This window comes from Manis javanica, chromosome 7 (assembly GCF_040802235.1).
Source record: "Manis javanica isolate MJ-LG chromosome 7, MJ_LKY, whole genome shotgun sequence".
Lineage (NCBI taxonomy): Eukaryota > Metazoa > Chordata > Mammalia > Pholidota > Manidae > Manis > Manis javanica.
Window position 1 is genome coordinate 65,167,920 of NC_133162.1, and position 25,762 is coordinate 65,193,681.

The 25,762-nt window shown below is 34.6% G+C and overlaps 1 protein-coding gene across 2 annotated transcripts in view; it reads left to right on the forward strand.

Annotated features, from left to right (window-relative positions):
- PTEN (phosphatase and tensin homolog) overlaps positions 1-25,762 on the forward strand; it is a 98,086-nt gene that overhangs the window by 36,631 nt on the left and 35,693 nt on the right. The window contains exons 1-3 of one of the 2 annotated variants that reach the window (XM_017660896.3): positions 18,667-18,690; positions 22,184-22,227; positions 23,466-23,704. In XM_017660896.3, the coding sequence (XP_017516385.1) occupies positions 23,612-23,704 (93 nt within the window). In that variant the 5' untranslated portion in view covers positions 18,667-18,690; positions 22,184-22,227; positions 23,466-23,611. Of the gene's footprint in view, positions 1-18,666; positions 18,691-22,183; positions 22,228-23,465; positions 23,705-25,762 lie in introns of those variants that run through there. The other variant, XM_017660895.3, reaches the window with a different exon arrangement.

The window sequence follows — 25,762 nt, forward strand, 5'->3', positions numbered from 1 at the left end:
GATTTTGGTCTGTTTCAAATTCTTTTGCCTTTTTATGGTGATAGAGGTAGTTTTGTGGGGCTGGCGCTGTGTGTTGGCTGGGAGAACGTGCCTTTTTGCTGGTTTGTGGCCTTCCTCTCCTGGTAGAACAGCGACCTCTAGCGGCTTGTTGCTTGGCAGCTGCGCACAGACAGGGCCTCTGATTCTTGCCTGGCTGCTGTGTAGTTAAGCTCTGCAGTTGCTATGGGCATGGCCGGCCTCGGTCTGCTGCTTAGATATGGTGGAGCCGCGTTGGAGGGGAGACAGGTGGGAGACTGTTTATCGCCGTGAGGGGCCTCTGAGCTGTGCTGCCGCCCAAGGGGTTTGGGTGCCTGGGATTCCCTGGGATTCCCAGCTGCTGGGCTAAGTGTCCCAGGACACTTTCATCCAGCTGTGGGGTCCTTGTCCCTTTAAGACTTTCAAAAAGCACTCGCTTTTCTTTGTTCCCAGGACTCTGGCTGCGGGGACCCTCTCACAGGTCTTACTGTCCTGTTCCTCTAGTTTCCAGCACCCCACGCACGCAGTGTGTCTGTGCTCTGGTGCAGATGGCTAGGGCTGGGTAGTTAGCAGTCCTGGGCTCCCTCTCCCTCCCCACTCTGACTCCTCTCCTCCCACTGGGAGCTGGGGTGAGGGGTGCTCGGGTCCCGCTGGGCTGCGGCTTGTATCTTACCCCCTTCGCAAGGCACTGGGTTCTCCAGGTGTGGATGTAGTCTGGCTGTTGTCCTGTGTCTTCTGGTCTCTCTTTTAGGAATAGTTGTATTTGTTGTATTTTCAAAAATATATATGGTTTTGGGAGGAGATTTCCGCTGCTCTACTCAAGCCACCATCTGGGCTCTGGCTGACCTATACTTTTGTTTTTGTTTTTGTTTTTGTTTTTGTTTTAGTTTTAATTGAAGTATAGTTGATAAACAATCTTATATAGTAGTTTCAAGTATGGAGCAAGGTGATTTGATAGTTACCTATATTATCATGCTCGCCCCAGCTAGTGTAGTTACCATCTGTCTGCACAGAAAGTTGTTATAGAAATTTTGTGCACATTCTGTATGCTGTACTTTCATCCTTGTAACTGATTTATATTATGACTGAGATTTTGTTCCTCTTTGTCCCCTTCACCTATTTCACTCACCGACCCATCCCTAATTTTATTGTTGACTAATTTTTTTATTAAAAACTATTTATATCTTTTGAAATATGTGTTTATACATCATTTTGACAAATATAATTGTGAAATGCATTTAGCAGTTTATTTAGAATATTTCATAGGAATTCTTTGAAGAAAGGGCTTTTAAGGCCCTGTTTATTCTTACAGCTGTCTTTAATGAATTCAGATTTGTATATGTTGAAATTATTTGAAGTATAGTTGTATTAGAAAGATTTGTATTCTTGATTTTCCAAGCTCTTGTCTTAGTTTTTAGTCCCTACTTTCAAAGTATCTACAGTTAAATTTTCCCATTTCCCTTTGGAAAGTGCTGTGTTCTTGCCTTTTTCCGCCTTCCCATTGTATCAGACTTAGAAGGCAGTGAGCCAGTTGTGGGCATGGAGTCCTGGGAGGAGAGAAGAGGAAGTGGGAGGGGCAGCCAGGGTCAGTGTTTCCCTAAGTAATGCTCAAGTTATTTGAGAGAACTCAACACCCCCACATACACTTAGTTAAATGCTGTGTTTTTTTTTAATAAATTGTTTATTCTACCAGTCTCACTGTTGCCCAAAGTGCTACTAGATAAGGAATCTTAAAGTTCAAAGATTGAAAAGGTGAGCACACAAGTATGATTTCACCCATCCTCACTCAAATAAAATCCCAAAGAACTATATCATTGACTAATTGTCAAAAATACTGTAAAAGTCAAGATTCTTGATTGTACTTGACAGAAAGAAACCGTGATTAACTTAATCGGGAAATAATTTTTTGCAAGATAATAGCTCATAACTAGAGAATTAAACTTGGAAGATTTGCAGAAGCTAAGGGAAGCAACGTATGGTCAAAAGGTACAATAAGTGCAGTCTCTGCTTAGGACAGTACAGCTTGGACACTTGCTATCCCAGATATGCTGCCATGACCGGATAGCGGCAACTGTGCTCATAGTTTCAGCATTTTGGGAGATCTCTCTGGAGTCTCTCTCTGACTCCCCTGCACCTTACCTCATTACCTAGGATTGAGTGTCCAGAGCAGGTTTTAGGCCTGCATACAGGATAGAGAAAAATGGGGAAGGGAATATTTTTGCTTCTTGTCTCTTGTCTCCCAATTGGAATGGTTTTAGATACTGAGCAGCCTAAAGATGACAGGTAGCCCCTACAAATTTCTTTTACTTTATTCCTCCTATTCTCAGACCCTCTTCCCAAAGATATATAACATTAAAAGTTCATATATTATGTTTTTAAGAAACAATATATAAAAATATACTTTCATCTTATACCAACTTTTTAAGAAAATCAAGTGGAAACATAACTAAAATACTCTAATGTTCTGCTTCTGGCTTTTTTTTTTCCATTTAATGTACTTAGGAATTTCCCAAGTTTGCATGGAGATATAACATATTCTTTTATTGGCCTTTATTCCATTTTATGATCATAACATAATAGAGTTCCCTCTGATACTCATTTAGGTTGTTTCCAGTTTATTGCTATTGAAAACAGTGCTTTAATAAACATTTTCGTACATGTATCTTGGTGTCCTTTTGCGAGTAGATCCTTAAATTCTTAGCAGTGAAATTTCTGAGAACAGTGGGTCCATGATTTAAACTTTTACTCTCAAAAAATGGTATTGTTTTGTATTCTCACCAGCATGCATGAGAGTGTCTTCCCCTTGACAGACTATTATTCACACTTAAACTTTCTGCAGTTAATGATTTGATTTTCAGTTGCATTTCTTTGTGTTGTTTATTGGCTTTACATATTTTTTCTTTGTTTTATATTTGTATACTGACCCTTTGTTTCTTTTCAGTTTTCTTCCTTAATGATTTGTATGAACTCTGAAAAATAAGGAAGTTAGTGGTACTCTTTCTTCAGAGTTTTATAATGCCCTCCTCTTGCCATTTAAATTTTATTAGTGAAAGATTTAGGTGAAGTTGTGATAAAGAGCTTGGTGGATTAGCATTGTTATGAATTATTGATTGCTAAATATCTGCTTTACTAATATGTGTAATCATGGAATATCAAAGATTTTTCTCAACAGCTGCTTGTAAGAAATAGCCTTGCAGAGACAGAAAATAGAAAATGCTTTTAATCCAGAGCATGTCATGCACCCACCAGTCTTGAGTTATGGAATCAGCAACATTCCCCTGGACATGGAAAAGGGAATTTAGGAGTTCCTAAACTTTTTTTTAAAAAGGGAGTCCTCCTTTTTCTCTCCCTCTAGCATTATACAACTGTCTAACCTGTGGAATTCTACCTTACTCATAGTTCTTTTTGGTTTAAACATTATCCCCACTCTAAGCCTTTTCTTTTTTTTTTTCACATTTTTGTTCCTTTATACGTACAATTATTTTGTATTCATCTGTAATTATTTCCTTTTTTTTCCTTGTTGTCTGAACTTTGTAAGTAAATTCTCTGCAGGTATATTGATTGGTCTTAGATAATTTGTTTTTAGTCTTTTTTTAAATCTCGTGAGTAAATTTCCTGCACCTGTGTTGATTAGTCTTGGATTAATTTCTATTTTTACTCTTTTGCCTTTTTTAAGCTAGGATAATTCATAATTCTTGATACCTAATTTTACTTTTTAAACCCTCTCTATAGTCTTTCCTTTTAGATTTTGACTTGTGAATTTATAACCTGTTCCTTAAATGAAACTTTTGAAATCCGTTTTACTGATCTGTATCATATCTAACTATGCCAGTATTTCCTTCCTTGTCTGACATGAACTCTAAAATTATATGAACACTTTCTCCCTGTTTCCTGGCATTTCCACTCAAACTTGTTGCTCATTCTTGCTTAGAAATATGTCCAGAGTTGTAGTTCCCTTCATTTTATTAATCTACTGATAAAATTAATCAAAAGTATAAAAGAATTTTTTAGAAACTGCATGTTGTTAAAAATGTTTTTTCAGTAGATATTTTGACCATTGTGAAGTTCCCATTTATTATTGTATCTTTCCTCTGTTTCAATTATATGCTCTATTTCAGGAATATACCCATTTCTGCTATCTTACTAGGAGACATATGTATTGTGTTCCAGTAGGTTTTTTTCAGATATGTGTCTTTTAAACTTGTTCTATCCAATATGATAATTGTAATCTTGTTACTCTTAAGAATAAACTATGGAGGTGTAATTTATATGCAGTACAATGTACCCATTTTAAGTGTGCAGTTCAGTGAGTCTTGGCATGTGTGTGTACATATAGATAGATAGATATATAGATAGATACAGATATCTATATATATATGTACATACACACACATACAGCTGTGAAAATACCACCAAAACTCCGGTTTAGACTATTTATATTACCACAAAATTTTCTTCATGGCCCTTTGCAATGAGTTTCCAACCCTGGCTCCAGGCAATCTCTAAATCTACTTGCTCTCACTGTAGATAAGTTTTGCCTGTGCTAGAATTTCATATAAATGCAATTGTGTGCTATGTATTTAGTGTCTGGCTTCTTTCTCTTAAAATAGTGTTTTGAAATTCCATTGTATGGATATGAGGTCTTTTTATCCATTCACCTGCGATGTACCTTTGGATTGTTTTCAGTTTGGATCTCTTACAAAGGTGCTATAAATAAGCATTCACATGCAAAGCGTTTGTGGGCATGTATTTTCATTTCTGTTAGTTAAATACCTACGATGGGTAGAATTGCTGGGTTGTATAATATAGATTAGTGAAACAGAATAGAGATCCCGGAAAAACTCACATATGCATTTTTTGCCAAAGGTGCCAAGGTAATTAATTCATTGGAGAAAGGATAGTCTTATTAACAAATAATGCTGGAACACCTGGGTGTCAGTATCTAAAATAAAATGAATCGACATATTTCTCATAGTACACAAAGGTTAACTTAGCACTGGTTATAAATAGAAACACAAAAGTAAAATGAAAAATGACAAAAGTTACAGATAAAAACAGAAGGAAAACTTTCTGACCTTCGGGTTAGTCAAAGATTTCTTTGCAGTACATTCAAAATGAGCCATATTAAAAATTGAAAAATTGGATATCATCAATATTTAAAAACTTCTGTTCTTTGACAGACATCATTAATAAGATAAAAGAATAACCAGAGGCTAAGAGAAATATTTACAATGCATATCCCTGACAAAGGACTTGAATTTGACACAGTATAAAGATGCTCTTACAAATTCGTAAGAGGACAAACCCTTAAAGAAGAGAGCAAAAGATGTGAACAGAATCTTTACAAAAGAATATGTGTAAGTGATGAATAAGTATATGAAAAGATATGAAATCAGTTAATAGGGAAATGAAATTTAAAACACAGTAAAATGCTGTTTTCATATTTACAGGGATGGCTAATGGGTTGACAAAAGTGTAGATTGTAGATTAACTGGAACTCTCATCCTTGATGATAAAAGTGCAAAACAATACAACTTTGGAGAAATGGTTGGTAGATTCTTATTCGTACTATTTTTAAAAGCCTTCTGAATATTTTTATGGGTTATAGGTTTTTTTTCCCTCTAATTTTGTTTTCCCTCTTTTTTGTTTTCCACTTTTTGTTTTCCTAATTTTGTTTTCCACTTTTTGTTTTCCCTCTAATTTTATACCTCTTTAGAGAGAATAGAGTTTCTTTAGTATTGGGGGTCACTATCTTTGAACAGAATTAAATATAAAGCTCTTATTTTTGCTTTTCTGTTTAACATGACATAATATAGGAGAAGCAGTATTGGTGGATGCAAGATTTGAAAGTAAGTTTTCAACAGGATACTTTCTTTGTACTGGATATGTAATTTTGTATTGGATGTGATTTTAATTCTGCCAACTTGAAGATGACTAGGGGAAAAGAGTTAACGACTAGAATGTTTGGAGCTTGCCTGTGTTAATGTGATTAAAGCAGAGATGATTTATGTGTTAAAAAGAAAAGTTTATTTCTTGTTTTAGTATATTAGCAGTAGCAACTGTTAGGACTCTGAGAGCAAGTGTTGATTTAGCACAAATACAGTTGAATATTACATAGTATGTTATTTTGCCTGTAGAGTGCTGCAACTAGTATAGCAAGTATATGGAAACATGTATGTATTAGATTTCATGAAGAAATCCTATGAAGGTTAATTTTGAAGTTGCTTTATAATCACTGACTTTTTTAACTGGCATGTTTCATCTATATAATTACTGATATATATATTTTTTCTGTATCATTAATGTACAATTACATGAGCAACATTGTGGTTACTAAATTCCCCCCATTATCAAGTACCCACCATATACCCCGTTATAGTCACTGTCCATCAGCGTAGTAAGATGCTATAGAGTCACTACTTGTCTTCTCTGTGCTGTGCTACCTTCCCCATGCTTCCCTTACATTATGTGTGCTAATCATAATGCCCCTTATTCCCCTTCTCCCTCCCTTCCCACCCATACTCCCCAGTCCCTTTCCCTTTGGCATCTGTTAGTCCGTTCTTGGGTTCTGTAAGTCTGTGGCTGTTTTGTTCCTTCAGTTTTTGCTTTGTTCTTACGCTCCACAGATTAGTGAAATCATTTGGTACTTGTCTTTCTCCGCCTGGCTTATTTCACTGAGCATAATACTCTCTAGCTCCATCCATGTTGTTGCAAGTGGTAGGATTTGTTTTCTTCCCATAGCTGAATAATATTCCATTGTGTATATGTTCCACATCTTCTTTATCCATTCATCTACTGATGGACACTTAGGTTGCTTCCATTTCTTGGCTATTGTAAATAGTGCTGTGATAAACATATGGGTGCATATGTCTTTTTGAAACTCGGATCATTCTGCATTCTTAGGGTAAATTCCTAGAAGTGGAATTCCTGGGTCAAATGGTATTTCTATTTTTAGTTTTTTGAGGAACCTCCATAATGCTTTCCACAATGGTTGAACTAGTTGACATTCCCACCGGCAGTGTAGGAGGGTTCCCTTTCTCCACATCCTCCCCAGCATTTGTTGTTCCTATTCTTTTCTATATTGGCCATCCTGACTGGTGTGAGGTGAATCTCATTGTGATTTTAATTTACATTTCCCTGATAATTAGCTATGTGGACCATCTTTTCATGTGCCTGTTGGCCATCTGAATTTTTTCTTTGGAGAAGTGTCTTTTGAGATCCTCTGCCCATTTTTTAATCGGGTTATTTGTATTTTGGGTATAGAGGCATGTGAGCTTTTTATGTATTTTGGATATTAACCCCTTGGTGAATATGTCATTTACAAATATATTCTCCCATACTGTAGTATGCCTTTTTGTTCTGCTGATGGTGTCCTTTAATGTACAGAAGCTTTTTAGCATGATGTAGTCCCATTTGTTCATTTTGATTTTGTTTCCCTTGCCTGAGGAGATGCGTTCAGGAAAAAGTTGCTTAATGTTTATATGCAAGAGATTTTTGCCTATGTTTTCTTCCAAGAGTTTTATGGTTTCATGACTTACATTCAGGTCTTTGATCCATTTTGAGTTAACTTTTGTTAATGGGGTTAGACAATAATCCAGTTTCATTCTCTTGCATGTAGCTGTCCAGTTTTCCAACACCAGTTGTTGAAGAGGCTGTCATTCCCCCATTGTATATCCATGTCTCCTTTATCATATATTAACTGACCATATATGCTTGGGCTTATATCTGGGCTCTCTAGTCTGTTCCATTGGTCTATGGTTCTGTTCTTGTGCCAGTGCCAAATTGTCTTGATTACTGTGGTTTTGTAGTAGAGCTTGAAGTTGGGGAGCATAATCCCCCCAGCTTTACTCTTCCTTCTCAGGATTGCTTTGGCTATTAAGGGTCTTTTGTGGTTCCATATAAATTTTAGAACTATTTGCTCTAGTTTATTAAATAATGCTGTTGGTATTTTGATAGGGATTGCATTGAATCTGAGGATTGCTTTATGCAGGATGGCCATTTTGACAATATTAATTCTTCCTATCCATGAACATGGGATGTGTTTCCATTTATTGGTATGTTCTTTAATTTCTCTCGTGAGTGTCTTGTAGTTTTCAGGTATAGGTCTTTCACTTCCTTGGTTAGGTTTATTCCTAGGTATTTTATTCTTTTTGATGCAATTGTGAATGGAATTGTTTTCCTGATTTCTCTGCTAGTTCATCATTAGTGTATAGGAATGCAACAGATTTCTGTGTATTGATTTTGTATCATGCAACTTTGCTGAATTCAGATATTAGATCTAGTAGTTTTGGAGTGGATTCTTTAGGGCTTTTTATGTTTAATATCATCTCATCTGCAAACAGGGACAGTTTAACTTCTTCCTTGCCAATCTGGATGCCTTTTATATCTTTGTGTTGTCTGACTGCCATGGCTAGGACCTCCAAAACTTTGTTGAATAAAAGTGGGGAAATTGGGCATCCTTGTCTTGTTCCCAATCTTAAAGGAAAAGCTTTCAGCTTCTTGCTGTTAAGTATAATGTTGGCTGTTGGTTTGTCATATATGGGCTTTATTATGTTCAGGTACTTGCCCTTTATACCCATTTTGTTGAGTTTTTATCATGAATGGATGTTGAATTTTGTCAAATGCTTTTTCAGCATCTATGGAGATGATCATGTGGTTTTTGTCCTTTTTGTTGATGTGGTGGATGATGTAGATGGATTTTCAAATGTTGTACCATCCTTGCATCCCTGGAATAAATCCTGCTTAATCATAATGGATGATCTTGATGTATTTTTGAATTTGATTTGCTAAAATTTTGTTAAGTGTTTTTGCATCTATGTTCATCAAGGATATTGGTCTGTAATTTTCTTTTTTTGTGGTGTCTTTGCCTGGTTTTGGTATTAGAGTGATGCTGGCCTCATAGAATTGAGTTTGGGAATATTCCCTCTTCTACTTTTTGGAAAACTTTAAGGAGGGTGGGTATTAGGTGTTCACTAAATGTTTGATAAAATTCAGCAGTGAAACTATTTGTTCCAGGGTATTGATGTATTTTAAGTCTGTATTTTTTCTCATTGTATTTAGTTGTCCAACAGTCATTCATTCATTCATTCATTCATTCACTCTCATTCCTTTCATTCTCTCTCATTACTCTTCTCCTGTTCTCTTTGGAGTTAATATAATATTTTCATGCATTTCATTTTAATTCCTCTATTGGCTTTTTAGCTATCCCCATATGTTTTTTAAAGAGATTGATCTAGGGATTACATAATACATTCTTAGTTTGCCATAGTCCTCTTAGAATTAGTATTGTAAGCATTAAAGCATAAGAACCTTAACACAGTAAAATTCTATTTCTCTCCATTTCTTTTGTATGATTTTTGTATGTTTTATATCTACATATGTAATAAATTCCACAACACAGTTTTATTTACTTTCTACAGTCAGTTGTCTTTCAGAGAAATCAGGAATAGAAAAAGATGTCCTTTTATATATGATCTTGTATTTACCGTTTCTGATGCTATTTGTTTCTTTAAATCCAAGTTTTCATCTGGAGTTAATTCTCTTCAGCCTGAGGCAAGTCTGCTGTGCCAAATTCTTTCAGCTTTTGTTGATTGAATTTTGAAGGGTATTTTGCAGGATATAGGATGTGGGGTTGACTTTTTTTTCCTTTCAGCACTTTCTAATTGTTATTTCATTAGATATGATGAGAAGTCAGCCATTATTCATATTAATATTCCTTTGGCTGGTTTTTTTCACTTACATTTTTGGTTTTCAGGGGTTTTGACTATGATATGCATAATGTGGTTCTTTTTATATTTATCTTATTTGGGGTTTATTGAACTTCCAGTATCTTTAATTGGATATTTTACATCATGGTTGGGAAATATCCAGCTGTGATTTCTTTGGGGAAAAAAATGTTCTACTTCATTCTCTTTCACTTGTCCTTCCAGAACTCTAGTAACAAATATGATAAACCACTTTATATTGTACCACAAGTCACTGATGAGCTAGCTGTTCATTTTTTTCAATTTCTTCTGTTCCTCAGATTTGGTAATTACTGCTAATCTGTTGTCAAGTTCATTATCTTTATATCGAAGTTACTCTGTGGCCATAACAAACCACCGCTAAGCATAAATCTGGCATTGAACATTTATTTATTTTATACACATAGATTCAGTGAATCAGGAGTTCAGACAAGGCATGACAGAGATGGCTTCTCTCAGCTCCACAACGTCTGGAGTCTTACTTGGGTAGACTCGGTGAATGGAGAGGAGTTGGCAAGTAGGGGGCTGAATGATCTGAAGGTGTTTTCACTCACACATCTGGTGAATGTTGGTTGTTTTCTGGGTCTTCAGCTTGGCTGTTGGCCAGAACTATACTTGGCCTGTCCAGTGGTCTCTCCAGGTAGTTTGGCTTCCTCATAGCATGGCAACTTGATGCCAAGAGTGAAGATCCAGAGTCCAGGGTGGAAATGCATGGCATTTTTATGACCTAGCTTTAAATATCATTTAATGTCACTTCTGCTATACTCTTGGTTGAGGTAATCACCAGAGGTGTGCCCAAGTTCAAGGGGGAGAGACCATAGACCCTACCACTTGATGGAGAAGTGTTAAGGTTATGTTGTATGAAAAGCATGTGGAATGGGAGATGGCAGCCATTCTTGGAAAATAGAATCTGTCACATCTTCTGTTCTTCAGTCTTCGATCTTCAATCTTATGTTAAGGCTACATGGTAGATTTTTGTTTTTTGATTACTGTACTGTTGAGGCCTGGAATTTCTATCTTTTATAGTTACTATATCTTTGCTGAGACGTTTCATCTTTTTACTTACTGTAATGATTTTTCTCTACATTCTTGTTGTTATATTAGCTGTTTTAAAGTCCATGTCTGCTAATTCCAACATCTAGTTTGTCTTGGAGTAGGTTTCTATTGACTTTTTTTCTTGGTCATAGGTCATGTTTTTCTTCTTTGCATGTCTAGTAAATTTGATTGTATGTCAAATGCTGTGGATGATATGTTGTAGGAAGTCTGGACTGTTACTTTCTTTAAGGGTGCTGAGTTTCATTTTGGCTGGCATTTAAATAAATGGCTAATCCTCTGGTAGTGTCACACTTGGTTTTCTTTGTAAGGTAAGCCTATTTCAGTTTTGTCTTCTTTGTTTGGACATGGCTCTTATTCCTGAGGCTTGACTTTTCTGGGGTCTCAGCTGAATATCTGGAGTATTCAAGGAGCTCCATTCCCTTCTCCCAGTACTGTGCTCTCTCTAGTGTCATCTCTGTTATGCTTTTATGTCCACTACATATGCATCCCAGCCCTTCACCAGTGACCTGAGGTGAATTTACATACAGACTTCTGAGGTCCTCCCTCACCCCCTTTTCTCTGCTTCCCTGTTCCACAAACTGTGGCTGCCTAGCACCCCAGAATTCCAGTATCTCCATGTTTGTCTCATGAAACCTTTGTTCCATTTCCTTCTGTGTCAGAAAGGATCCTCCAAGGTGAAAGCAAGCAGTCATGGGGGTCACCTCATGGTTCCATTATGGCCCATAAACCTTTTGTTCAGTGACTAGAAACATTTTGTGTAGTTTTACAGTTGCTTATAACAAGAGGAAATTCCTCTACCAGATATTCTATAATGTTCAAAAGTATATAAATGTTACTGTAAATATTTTTAAGAGATGGATCCTTTATATTGAATACCAATATAAAAAAATCTTTTAGAACAAAGTTACTTAAGGCCTGTGAGAAACAGGACTTCAGTCTACTTACAATAACTTCACTATATATAATAATTTATAATGCTCAGATTTTACTAATAATTTGTATTGGTTTTTTTCTAGAAATGGCAAATAGAATATTTTATTATTCTCTCTCCCTTACCAGTGGCAGATGTTGCTAATCAATCATAATATTCTTTCCCAGTGTGAAAGCAGAAATTCTCAGCAGTTGTGCCTATAATAAATAATATGTGAAATTTAAAAGAGAATAAAAAGTTGGCTTTGAATATATATTACAGATACCTAGCTAAAGTAACATAAAAAGTATTTTGATGAAATTAAAGAATAGGCGTTCTATGGCTGTAGTCTATAGGAGAGATTTAAAGGGGATAAAACATTACCAGCATTTTAGCAAATTGTTTTAGTTTCCTTAGTTAATCATCATTTCTCACTAAGATCAGATTTGTGATTTTATTGATGGTATCTGCCAATAATTTTTTTTAATGTCCTCAAGACAGGTTCTGTATGAATGAAGATAAAATTAAAAACTTCTTGAGTCTTTATAAACAGAAATTGCATGAATCTCATTAAAACTAATTTCTCAAGGAGCACTGTTGTTGCATTAAAAAAACTGGTTCTATTTTCAAATTTTAAAATAGTATATGAAAACATTAAGTTTCTGTAAACTCTAAAAAATACTGTTCAAAAGAAGTTGGACTTCTATTTTAAGCTCATCCAGCCTATGTTCCCACTTTTTGGAGATAAAATAGTATGACATAACTTAAACTATTCTGTATCTTTTTAGAAAATACAATAGGACAGAAAATTTTTTTTTTCCTTCGAAAGTAGTATATGCTAGTTTTAACAACACACTTGCAGGGGTATTGAAAGTGAACAGTGAAAAACCTCCGTTTCTCCCTGAAAACCATGATAAATCGCTATGACCATTTTGATGTGTTTTCTGTCAATCCTTGAGATTCCAGTTTAATGTGGATACAGGGCCGCCATGTGTGAATAGTGTTCCCTGGAGTTGGGCAATAGGGTGTGCATATCCCAGCTAGTACAGTGCCAGTTTATGTATTCGGATTTAAACTTCAAATTGCCATATGCAGAATGAGCTAAAAAAATGAATTGTTAATCCTCCTCCAAAGTACCTTCTTTTCTGCTCTCATTTACATTGTAGGTTTTCTGGGAGAAAATTGCATTTTGCAGACCATTTCTCGCTTCATTTTCTCTCAATATAAATTTAAGGGTGAAGATATCGCAGGTGGAGATGAGTTGTTATTTTTTAAATTTTATAATCACTGTCCTTCCTTCAAATGTTTGTCATTGTTTTGGTTATTCCAATAACCCTTTATTAGTATTTATCTCATTTTTGAAATTTCTAACCAAATTAAAACCTGAGAAAAGGCTAAAAGTGTAAAGCTTCTAGAAGAAAACAGAGAATATCTTTATGAACTCAAGGGGTAGGGAAAGAGTTCTCAGGATAAGAAGTGCTAAACAAAAGAAAAAGATACATTGGATTTTATCAAAACTTAAAATGGGTGGTTATCAAAACACATCATTAAGAAAATGAAAGGCAAATCATAGACAAGGAGCAAATAAATATTTGCAATATATATGAAAAGGACTTTTACCCAGCATATATAAAACATGCCTTTAAATCATTACTAAAAAGACAAATATCCACTTGGGAGGAGAAATGAGCTGATGGCTTGGACAGACATTTCACAAAAGAAGAAGGTGTAAAAATGGCTCATAAATGAAAAGTTTGCCCTCATTAGTCATTTGGGAAATGAAAACGAAAACCGCAATAAGATAGGGCTACAATTTTGAAAGAAACTGGCAGCACCAAATGATGATGAGACTGTGGAGCAACTGAACCTCTTTTACAGTGTTGGTAGGGCAATAAAACCTCACAACTGCTTTGGAAAGCTATTCAGTAGTTTCTTAAAAAATTAAACATACACCTACTCACTTTACCCTATGACCCAGCAATTCTGCTCCTGTTACTTACTCTAGGTAAATGAAAGCCTGTGTCCCCAAAGAGACCTGCACAGGAATGTTTATGTACTTTATTCTGAATAACCACAAACTGTGAATATCCCAATATCCATCAAAAGAGAATGGATAAATAAATGGTGTTATATTCATGCAATGGAAGAAAACTCAGAATGAAAAGAGTGAATTCTTGATACATGTAACATGGATAAATCTGAAAACATTAGACAAAGTGAAAAAAGCCAGTTTCAAAAAAAATACACATGGTATGATTGTATTTATATGAAATTCAAGAACACTGCCAAACTAATTTATGGTAATAGTGGTAGTAGCTACCTGGGAGCTTGGTGGCATTTGACTGCCAGTCGGCATGGAGGAATTTTCTGGGGTGGTGAAAGCATTCTGTATCTTGATTGGGATGGTTGTTAAAAAATCTACAGAATTACATGCTTAAGATACGTGTATTTCACTTCAGTTTAAAAAAAATTGAGAAATACATACTGGGAAAGGTTCAGGGTATAGAAGATGAAGAAGGTGAAAGAACTGAGTGAAAGAGTGTGTGACACATCACTTTTTCTTGTAGTGTATTCATAGTCTACTAGAAGCCTTAGCAGGATGGTTCAGTGCTTCCTTGGTTGATTGAAGTAGTGGCTTAAAACAAAGAATCATAAAAATGACACACAAAAGTTGTGCACATGAAATACTAGAATCACGTACTGTTCTATAGAGTTTATTCACCACCACCGCAACAAAAAATGTAGTTACTTTCCCTTGGTAGTAGTTCTTAATCTCTCTTTATGCCATCCATGTACCATTTTGGCAGTCTGGTGAAATGATTAATCCCTTGTCAGAGTGATTTCAAATACATGAAGTCCATAAAATTACATATATACTGATAATACTAGTTTTGATTATAATTGTTATAAAACTATTAAAAGCCCAATATCTGATATAATAATAGCTAACACATTAAATAACGAAATCTATTGGTAGATCTAATGACTGTTGATTTTGAAGTGTTGATTATAAATATTTTGATATCTGCAACAATTGTAGTGTGACATAAAAATTTATCATTTCAGTTAATGAGAAAATTACAAGCACTGCTTATGTTACTGTTTAACTTGATTCTTCACATCCAAGTTTATGGACTTTTTCTTTCCCCACCCCAATCCCGTATTTTCAGACTTCCTTCCCAGGAGCCTGCTTTCTCCAGGAGTCTTCTGGTCAGCCCTAATCTGGAGTACTTACTCTTAGACTTTTATGGCTTCTACCTGAGATGTTCCTTCACTCTCATTCTGAGGATTCTCCTTTCCCTTCTCATGAGTTGGATTCTTCAGTTTCTAGAACTCAAATCTTCTTTCATGTTTCCCACCATTAATTTGATTGAGCACATCTGCTAGTAACTTCCTGAGAGAATGTATGGAAAGCAAAATTATTTGAGACTGCTTATTTTAAAATGTCTTAGTATATATTCACACTTGATTTATAGTCTTAGTATGGAATTCTAGTATGGGAACAATTTTCCCTCAGAGTTGGAAGGTTTTGACCAGTTGTTCTCTAGCTGCTAATGTTGCCATTAAAAAGGATGTCTTCTGATTCCAGATTCTTTTTATAAAGTCTATTTTCTCTTAGATGGCTTCAAAGGTCTTAGCTTTGTATCTTCAGTATTCAGAAATTTCACTAAGATATGTATGCATTTATTTGGGTCTGTTTTCTACATTTTGCTTGATACTCACTGTGCTCTTTCAGTTTGTAAACTCATGTCCTTTAATTTGGGGTATTTTCCTTGAATTATATCTTGGATTTCTTTTCCTGTATTTTCTGTTCTTTTCCCTGAAATGCCTGTTCTTATGTTAACTGTCCTGGACTTTAAATGTTTTAAAATCTTTTTTTCTGTTTTCTATTTGTCTTTTTGTTCTATTTATTATTATGTTACCTTAGCCTTATAGTTTTCTAACTCCTCTATTACCTATCTCATAGGATTAAACAAATTTATACACATAAATTACTTAAAATAGTGCCTGGCATACAGTAAGTGCTTGTATAGGCGATAATTGTTTTTGTTTACTTTCTTAACTAATCGTTTTGAGGGAGAGGTCTTTGGACTTGATTCTTTGACACATTAGCTATATGACTTTGGGCAAATCATAATTTCTTTGATACCTACTTCCCTCTTATGTAATATGTGGGCTCCACCTTGAAGATGTTACTGAGAGACAAATGAGAATATATATGTGAAAACAACTAATAAACTTTGTACAGAGTTAGTAGTTACTACTTGCATCTTACACATATCAAAAATTTTTAGTTTGAAAGAAAATGATGGCTGAATTTTCAGGGTTATTTTTAAGATTACTTAATTGCATGTGACTATTTCTTGCAAATCTTTATGAGTTAGTGAACTTGAGCTCAAGTGCTAATGCTGCCTTTTAAAGAAGTTATTTCTTAATAGCCTTATTATGTTAGACTGAAGAGAGAAGATTATGAAAGTATTCATTCTATGAAAAAAGCTCTGGCTTTACTTCAGATTGTATAAATCTATGTAATGTGATAGTTATTTAGGATTTACCTGATTACTAGATTAAACCCATGGGAGGAATATTTATTGGAGTTTATTTTTCTTAAACTGTATTTGAGATGAGGAAAAACAGAATCTGCCATTTGGTTTTTCTCAGTAGTATTAATGTAATTTCAAATGTTAGCTCATTTTTGTTAATGGTGGCTTTTTGTTTGTTTGTTTTGTTTTAAGGTTTTTGGATTCAAAGCATAAAAACCATTACAAGATATACAATCTGTAAGTATGTTTTCTTATTTGTATGCTTTCAAATATCTTCTAAAATAACTATTAAGTGAAAGTTATTTCCTTGTTAGAATGAGGTAGAGTTAAAGGTATATTTTAACAGAATTGTATTCCTAAAACAATTATTCAAGAAGTCTGATTAAGAGCATTGTTAGGTCATTTAGAAAGTGTAGTGATGAGGTAAAACAATGTTGGCACAGATTCATATTACTTGATCTGCTTTAAATGACTTGGCATCTAGCCCATCTCTGAGCCAATAATTATGTGGTAACTTAAGTGCAGTTCACAGCAGAGCTTCTGTTCAAGCATTAATGGCATCTTCCATGGAGGTATGCTCCAGAGTGGATATGATTTTGTTTATTCTGTGTTTCTAGGTCAGTTGTTTGAAACACCTATTAGGGTATTCTCTAACTGTATATAACATAAATCAGTTACCAAAAATTGTTGAATTGGGTGGTTTCTCTTGTCTGGGGCAGTGATGTAAGGATTGCCTGCTTGGTAACAGGTAGTTCACTTTATCTTTAATCTTTTGTTTTTTTTCGTTGTGAGTGAAGATATATGAAAAGATTAAAAAGACCAAAAGAAAAATAGGAAGAAAATATTTTACCATTTTTGCCCTTGGAGGCAATTTTCTTTTCCAAAATATTGACCCCTGTCTAATTTTTAGAAGTGGTATATAAAATATGTTCTTTTTCTACCTGGCTTATATTTTTCTTATGTGATATCTATAACTTATGCAGTGGGAAAGTTTTTTTATCCAAAGTTATATAAACTAATTCACTGTTAAAATTTCTGTAGAGTATTTATCAAATATAAGAACAAGATTCTGCCTTCAGTGGGCATTTAAATCTTAACCAAAAGTGATGAAAGATTCTCTGTGCCTTACTGGCTTGTGGGATGTTGCTTTTTGTGTCCTTAGTGGTCTTTCTGTTGTGATAAGACCTCAGAATACCTGAGAGTGAAGTGTGAAGTAGCCACCAGTGTTGTTTTTCGTAGTGAGTTTTCACTAACTTCCTCAGATTTACAAGAAGCAGTTATCAAGTGCTTGCCGCATATTAGGTATTATAAAATATGTTGGCAGTACAGAGGTGAATAAAGTGTAGTTCTAGTCTCAGGTAGTTTATAGTCTAATGTGAAAGAATATCTCGGAAGAGGTGACCCTTCTGTAGAAGAGAACCCTGAAAGTAGTAACTGTACCCCATAGGGAAGGTTTTATAAAGTTATGTGTGAGCTGGGGTGTAAAGAATCAGTAGAGGTTGACCCTCAGAACTCAGGGTAGGGGTTGGGGAGGGGGATGGGGACTGGCATTTTCAGCAGAGAGAATGGCGTGTAAGAAGTTTGTTGATGTAATGGTGTTAAGAATATGGTACATGATCCATAGAGTCAGATTATGGTATGTGTGTGTTTGGAGGGTGTGGTGGTAATAGTTAAGAAGATGAGAAAAAGTAAAAGACGCTGTAGACCCTGTAGTTTAGGTTGGGCCCCAACTTACAAAGATCTGTGCATGTATCCTCTTCTTTTCCTGATTAACCTCTCCTACAAACCTTGCTACAGATGCCATAGTGTTTCTGTGGAGGAAAATAAAAACCATAAAACTGTACTTTTTGAACAACTGGATTCAGAGCTTAAATTAAAAAAAAAAGGAAAGGCAGGACAAGATCCTATCAAAAGCTGAAGTCCATTAAATGAGTCATTTCAGGTTTATGCCGTCAGGACTGGGCATTTAGAGAGTCCAAGAGGAAAGTAGAAAGATACTAAAGACAAATTTTACCTTTCCCAGAATTTTATTCAAGTCTGAAATTATATCCAAAGAAGGGAAGGAAATTCTTTTCATGCCTATACACAGTGGCTTCCTACTTGCAGAATTTAGGATTTAGGCTTGTACATTCAGTATTATGGGTTACTTATGTTATTATGGTTAAAGTTGACATTGGGAACTCGACTGCCTGTTTGTTTTGTATTTCTATACATTGGACTCCCAAGTTAACTGTCTCATTATTAGTTGAGAGTAGCTTTTGGTGCATATAGTTTAACTCCCCCTCCCCCCTCTGCTTATTGGGATCATAGACTTTCAGAACTGGAAAGTACCTGAAAGAGATCATTTAGTCCAACCTTCTCATTTTACAGATGGGGAATCTGAGGCCTAGAGAAGTTAAGTGAGTTGAACAAGGTCACACAGGTACATAAGGTAGCAGACCATCCACTGTTTATGCCAATATTCCCTTTCTGATTTTGTTTGTTTGTTTTGTTTGTTTGTTTGTTTGTTTTAACCTCCCCAAATTTTACTTCAGAAGTTTCTGGAACTACCAAGTTATAGCATGTTTTGATTCCTGATGCCACTTTTCAGTTGTTACTTTTTTCTACCCTTGTTTATATTTCTGGCTCTGCTGTAAGTGAGTCTGGCAAGCAATAGATGTTTCTGTTATATTTCTTTTACTTTTAGGATATTAATTACATGGGAGGTATATCTTTGCAGTCATATAAAATGTGCACTAGATATATCTGTATTTAATGGTGTATTAAACTTTTTATGGCAATTATATACATGATGAAGAGGTGCTTAATGTGGGACTTTCTGATAATTGACTGTATCTGTTTATATCTTCATATTAGGCATTCAATAAGAATAAATCTAGCCTCATATCATTAATCAAATTTGGGTATACTGATACTTAGTTAATTAGTTTGTTTTGTGCAAGTGTGTGATTTCATTTTTTATATGTTCCTCTGTATAATCTGTGTTCTGGTCGGGGATAAGTGGAGGATGGGGGAGACAGAGAATAAAGGCATAATATAGTTCTTGCCTTTGAGGAACTTAAATGTTCACTGGATATTAGTTATTAAAAGATTTACTGTATTTCATTATATATTCTATTTGACATACAACTCGCCATCATTTTTTGGTACACCGTTAGCTGCTGTTAATTTTTATCTGTTCAGTTTTCTTTTGTAAGATAAGGATAGCTTCTTTGAAGAGCATAAAGAGATCTATATGCCTAGCTGATTCTATGGCAAGTCTAACTTCTCTGGCAACTTTTCCTATTAATTTATCCCTTCTTCACTTTCTGACTTCTGCTTCATTAAAAACCCTCTTTCAGTCCTTCTTCATTTCTCTTGTCTCATATAAATCAATATGAAGTGATAATAAAAAATACAATATCTTTTGAGTTTTAGATATAACGATGTATAAATAAATGGTTAGATCTGCCTAAAACACTTGCCTTAGTCAAATCCCATTTGCCATTTATGTATCTTCCAGTTTGGGTTTGTAGAGAATTCCTCTTACTGCTAACATACTGCAAAATATTTACAAGAAACTGTGTGTGTGTATGTATGTGCGTGCATTATCGGAGAAGGTTTTAATAAGAGAGTCTTCATTCTTACCCTACAAATCTCTCGCAGGGTCACTTTCATCGCTATCCATTCCAGTGTATGTTCTCATATTCCCTATCCATATCTAAGATTTTCATGACTTTTTCATGTTTTCATTTTCACTTTTGTACCAAATATTGCTCTTGTTAGGGAAGCTGACTTAGAGTAAAATTTATTATTGTTTTTTTCAAATTTTTCTATTTTTTATTAAAAGTGGGAATATGGAGCAGTACTGGAAAAAGTTTGACTTTTGTAATAAGAGGGTCTGGGTTTGAGTCCTGGCTCTTCCATTTACTTGGGGCAAGTTTTTTAATACTCTTCCAAATCTTTGCTTTCTCATATATAAAATGGAGATACATTAACTGTTATCTTGTAATCCTGAGGATGAATCATAAAACATGGAAACTCCTTTTTAAGGTGTGCATATCTTGTAGGCATTAAGTAGCTCATTATTTCCACTTCCCATCCATTTTTTTCTTAATAGTAATATCTGAGAATGAGTTTATGAAGGTAGTCTTAAACAATGTTTGTCAAAACATTTTGAGCTCCTGAGAAAGCATGGGAATTTTAGACAACTGAAGCTGCATAAAACTCAAAATGTTTATTTTTTGTTTGCTATCATGAGATTACTTTAGAAGTGTTTCCTAGTTTGTACCTCCCCCCATTGCATCCTAAGCTCTGTCTTTACTTGATAAAATATTCCTTTATGGACTCTTCACTGGTGACCATGTCTCTTCTTTAATCTGTAACAAAGAAAGTGTAAAATGTTACTATTTTCTTGGTCAGTCTTCTTCTTTGTACCTGTCATGTTTTCTTTTTTTTTTTTAGTATGAGTGTGTATGAAATTACTTAGCAAGGATGCATATATGTGTATATGTCATTACTAAATATATTTTCTTTCTAGCAAAGCTCAACATATTAAATTATAATATGCTAAAATAGAAAAACTTTGTTTTGAGTTGCAATATGAAAGTTGATTTATTTCAGGTCTCATTAAACCAGTGGATTGCAATTTGTATATAATTATTTCAACCTTCATGTGAGTTTGGGCTTAAAACTATTTAAAGTAGAGGAATTATACAGGTACTGTCAGAATTTCTAAATATAAAATGTAGGCCCACAGTCATTTATTTGAAACTCTTGGGACCAGTTGTGTTTCAGTGTTTAGAATTTTTCAGTTTTCAGAAAGTTAACATGGAGGCATATACTTTGTATTACATAACAAAGGAGGTTTGGAATGCCTAGAATGAAATGTTTTACTCTTCACTCTAAGTGTATTAATTGAGGTCTACATGCAGTGTCCTAAACTCAGATCAGATTCTGTTGCATTTGAGTTTGCCATAAGTTTAATAAAAAATGTTATATGTTTTAAACTTCTGGAATTTTGGAGTTTTGGATTAAGGAGCTGTGGACCTTAGCTAAGTTTTTATTTTAAGTAATTTTTTAGAACTCTGGTTTGGTTAGTGGTTGGAGTTAACCAGGATGCTGCTGACCACAAACTAGAATATGGGGTCTCTTTCTAAGCCTATTAATGTTTATAAATACGGCCTCTTAATCATGAGTAAGCCAGTGCATGATAACAAGTGCACCACTGCTGTTTAAAAGGCAAATTTTAGCATGCTCAACATTTTACTGTTCTGCATTGATTTTACTTATTACTCATTCATTACTCTCAGGCTTTAGTCAAAGTTTGTCACCTGAGAGATTATTGAAGAAGATGACTGTTGGCTTATCTAAAGAGAGAGGGGTCTGGTTTAAGAAATTTTACTAAGTGTTGTGTTTGAGTAGATTAGCATCATTCAGTTCATTACTTTTCCTTTACCCTTATAATTTATTATTTTTAACATACATCTTTTTAAATAATAGTTTGGGGAAACTGTGTATGATCAACTGTGAGGTAAAGATAATACTGAAACTAGTTGGTTGTTTACACATACTGGTAAAATCAAAATAAATTCTATCAGCATGCAAACTTTCCACAAAGGAAATTTGAAAGTGTAGATGTAGCTGAATTTGCAATGTTATATATTAGTGGCATCACAAGTTTTGTAAGCAAATGTATAAGCTCTAATTGCACATACTTAACATTTTAAGTGATTTCCTTAATTTTAAAGTGGGGATAATAACAGTGTCTATTTCTTAGAATCCTTAGAAATAAAATAAATATTTAATATGAAACACTTAATATAATAACTGGTACATTAGAAAGGTTCAGAAAAAATGTTACTGTACTTTTTTTCTTAAGTACAAAAGAAAACTTTTTATCACTAACTTTTTATCATTTTTAAACTTTCTTTTAGGTGTGCTGAAAGACATTATGATACCGCCAAATTTAACTGCAGAGGTAGGTATAAATGTACTTTACTATATTATATAACAAAACTAATAGAGTAAGTCTTACTGTCATAGCAATAATGATAATCTTGATTACTGAGATAAATATTTATCTAAAGGGTGATCTTAGAAAATATGAAAGATAAATTTCTCTGTTGTCTTTTAGGAAGTAAGTATCATAACAACCTGCCAGTAGTATTTGGAAAACTAAATTGCAGAATAGACTAAGAATTAGGAGAAATTCCTAGACTAACAATAGACTAAGTTGGGGGTTTATCTACTGTTTGAGGCATTTGGTGTAATAATAAGGTTATAGAGAGAAAGCAGACAACTTAATTCTGTTGAGGACGTCACATAAAAGGTGGAAAAGAATATAACAAATACAGGTAAGAGTAGCTTGGTAAATACGAGTAGGGAACTTCTTTAAATGAATTCTTCTCCAGGTATAGTAGATTCTGTCTCAGAGCCCACAGAAACTTTCATTTGCATTTGTGGAACCCCTTAAGCCATGAAAGAACTGGAGAGTTGAGAAGTTGGGCGGGTACTATGTGATAATCAAAAAAAGAAAGTGGTACCAGGCACTACAGGTTGAAATATTTGCCACTGATCCTTCCTAAAAATCTAGAATGGACTTTTCACACAGTTTGGTGTGAGAATTGAGAAACAGTAATGTCTGAGAGCCAGTATAGATTCATTAAGAAGGTTTCTGTTGTGAATTTAGGCACTGCTTACTAGGCAAAGTGTGTTTCAGTCAAGGTTTGTCTAGCTTAAATGATGTTCAATAGGTTTTCCTGCATGTTTCTGTGTGCCACTGGGGAAATGAAGATAGAATGATAGTACATTTAGGCAGATGATTAAGTGACAGCTGTCCCCATGTAGTGGTTGGTAGTCATTGTCTACCAGAAGAGCTCTCCGGTCACATCAGAGGACTTAACTGATTGTATCCTGTACTATATTATGAATGACTTGGTTGAAAATATAAGAAATACTTTTCACATATTTACACGATATAGAGGATAATTAGGTACATTAAATGTCGGGATTTTGAAGGATCTTAATCAAGTGAAACTAAGGCAGAGACTAAAAAGATAAAACTTAATAGTGATATATTTGAAGTCCTATCTCTAGACAAATTTAAAAAACCCTCAACTCTGAATGGGGAATTGAGAAGTTTTGGGTTCTTACTAACCCATGTGAAAATACCTGAAACTTCATTTAATAATGAATGAGGTTATGTTTTTACCACAGTTGCACAGTACCCTTTTGAAGACCATAATCCACCACAGCTAGAACTTATCAAACCCTTTTGTGAAGATCTTGACCAATGGCTAAGTGAAGATGACAATCATGTTGCAGCAATTCACTGTAAAGCTGGAAAGGGACGAACTGGTGTAATGATTTGTGCGTATTTGTTACATCGGGGCAAATTTTTAAAGGCACAAGAGGCCCTAGATTTCTATGGAGAAGTAAGGACCAGAGACAAAAAGGTAAGTTCTATTTGATTTTTTTTTTTCTTCGTCCTAGATATGAGAACGTATTGGAAAGCAGACTTTTTTAAAAAAAGATAGTTACTAACCCTATTTCTTCTAAACATTTAAATCAGTTACTACCTTAACTTTCATATAAGCGAATGACTGATTTAACTTTTCTGTTCATGCTAGCATTTTTTATCATGTTAGCAAATCTTACCCATTTATTATATTGTGTATTTGGTGTCATAAAATCCTTACAAAACATTTTAAAAAGCAGCATATTGATCAAAAAGTAAGCTTGATATTTCTGAAGCTTGAGAATAAAATGTCTTGGATACCATTACCTATTAAAGTGTGATCTTTATAATATGTAAAGGTTATTCTTTGATATGAATATTCATGAATATAGTTAAAATTAGTCAAAGTTCTTCTCTTATTCAAAAGATTAAAGACCATGTTGAAAATCAATGACATTTAATTTGTGCTGTACATTTAAAAGCAAAAGTCAACTCTTGGGATAACTTTTACAGTGATTTTCAAGAGATTCATTTCTTTGGATGATACCATGTTTACATTTCTTACAGAGATTTTGTGCATTTCCCTGTCTACAAGAAGGAAAAAACCCCAAACCATTCCAGATGGAAGGCATAGCTTATTTAGAGAGCTCTATTGAGGGAGATGTAATAACTATGTGAAGAATTTATTCTAGTTTTAATAATGTTTACCTTCAGGAAAATTCTCTTCCAGCTTAAGCTAATTTCTTTTTAATTCAACTTCAAGACAGAAACCTAAGTGGCTGTTTCTATCATTTGAGCTGGGTAGTAGTACTGGTTCCTGGTTCCCTTATTCCTTCCTCATTTCTTGTTTTGTCTTTGTGACTTTTTTAAATTAAATCTAAGGATGCCAAAGTACTGTTTATTGGTGGTAGTTTACAAAAGTTGAATCTTACATATTAGTGCATGATCTTGGTTAATGTTCATAATGATAGGTAGCCTTACATTTCTGTATACTGTGTACATTGTGAGATGATAGCACTAGAATGAATTCCAGAGTGGAGTATCTTGAGATGTTTACTTGGTTCATTTTTCATAATCTAAGTGGAAACAATTGCTTTGAGCTGATGAAAATGTAGAAGGTAAATTGTTCTACACCAAAGTGAGTAAATGTGAGGACAGTGCAGGGAAAAGACTGAATGGAAAGAAAACCATAGAGAAATGGGTCAAATTAAAATGCAGTCTTAGAAGCAGTGGTAGAAACTTAAAACAGGTAGTGATAAAAGTTAGGTAAGAAGAAGTTAAAATAGTAATGGAAAATTGTTTAATGGGGAACCAGAATGCTACATGTGAGCCAGGGGCACTTAAACTGTTTCTTATATACCTTATAAAGATATAACAAAAGCTGTAAATATTCTCCCACAAAAATGTTCATAGTATACCTGAACATAAAATTTTTGTTTTGGTATCATTAATCTACAATTACATGAAGAACATTATGTTTACTAGGCTCCCACCTTCACCAAGTCCCCCCTACATACCCCTTCACAGTCACTCTCCATCTGCGTAGTAAGATGCTGTAAAATCACTACTTGTCTTCTCTGTGTTGCACAGCCCTCCCCGTACCCCACACACACTATACATGCTAATCGTAATGCCCTCTTTCTTTTTTCCCACCCTTATCCTTCCCTTCCCTCCCATCCTCCCCAGTCCCTTTCCCTTTGGTAACTATTAGTCCATTCTTGAGTTCTGTGATTCTGCTGCTGTTTTGTTCCTTCAGTTTTCCTTTGTTCTTATACTCCACATATGAACATAAAATTTTGCTTATAGATTTTAATTGCCCTGAAAATTATTACTTCTCTCTCTCTCTCTCTCTCTCTTTTTTTTTTTTTTGCAAAAATCAGTGGCCAGTAAATTAGAGTGATGAATAAATCTAAGTGTTATAGATTACTAAAATTAAGCTTTAGTTCTGCTCAGTTTGTCTTTGACTTGGCGACTTCTATGTCATCTTGATATTCAGTCAATTTTGATTTTGTTTTTGGGGAAAACAGATGCTGAAAACCCTATCTCACAAAAGAAT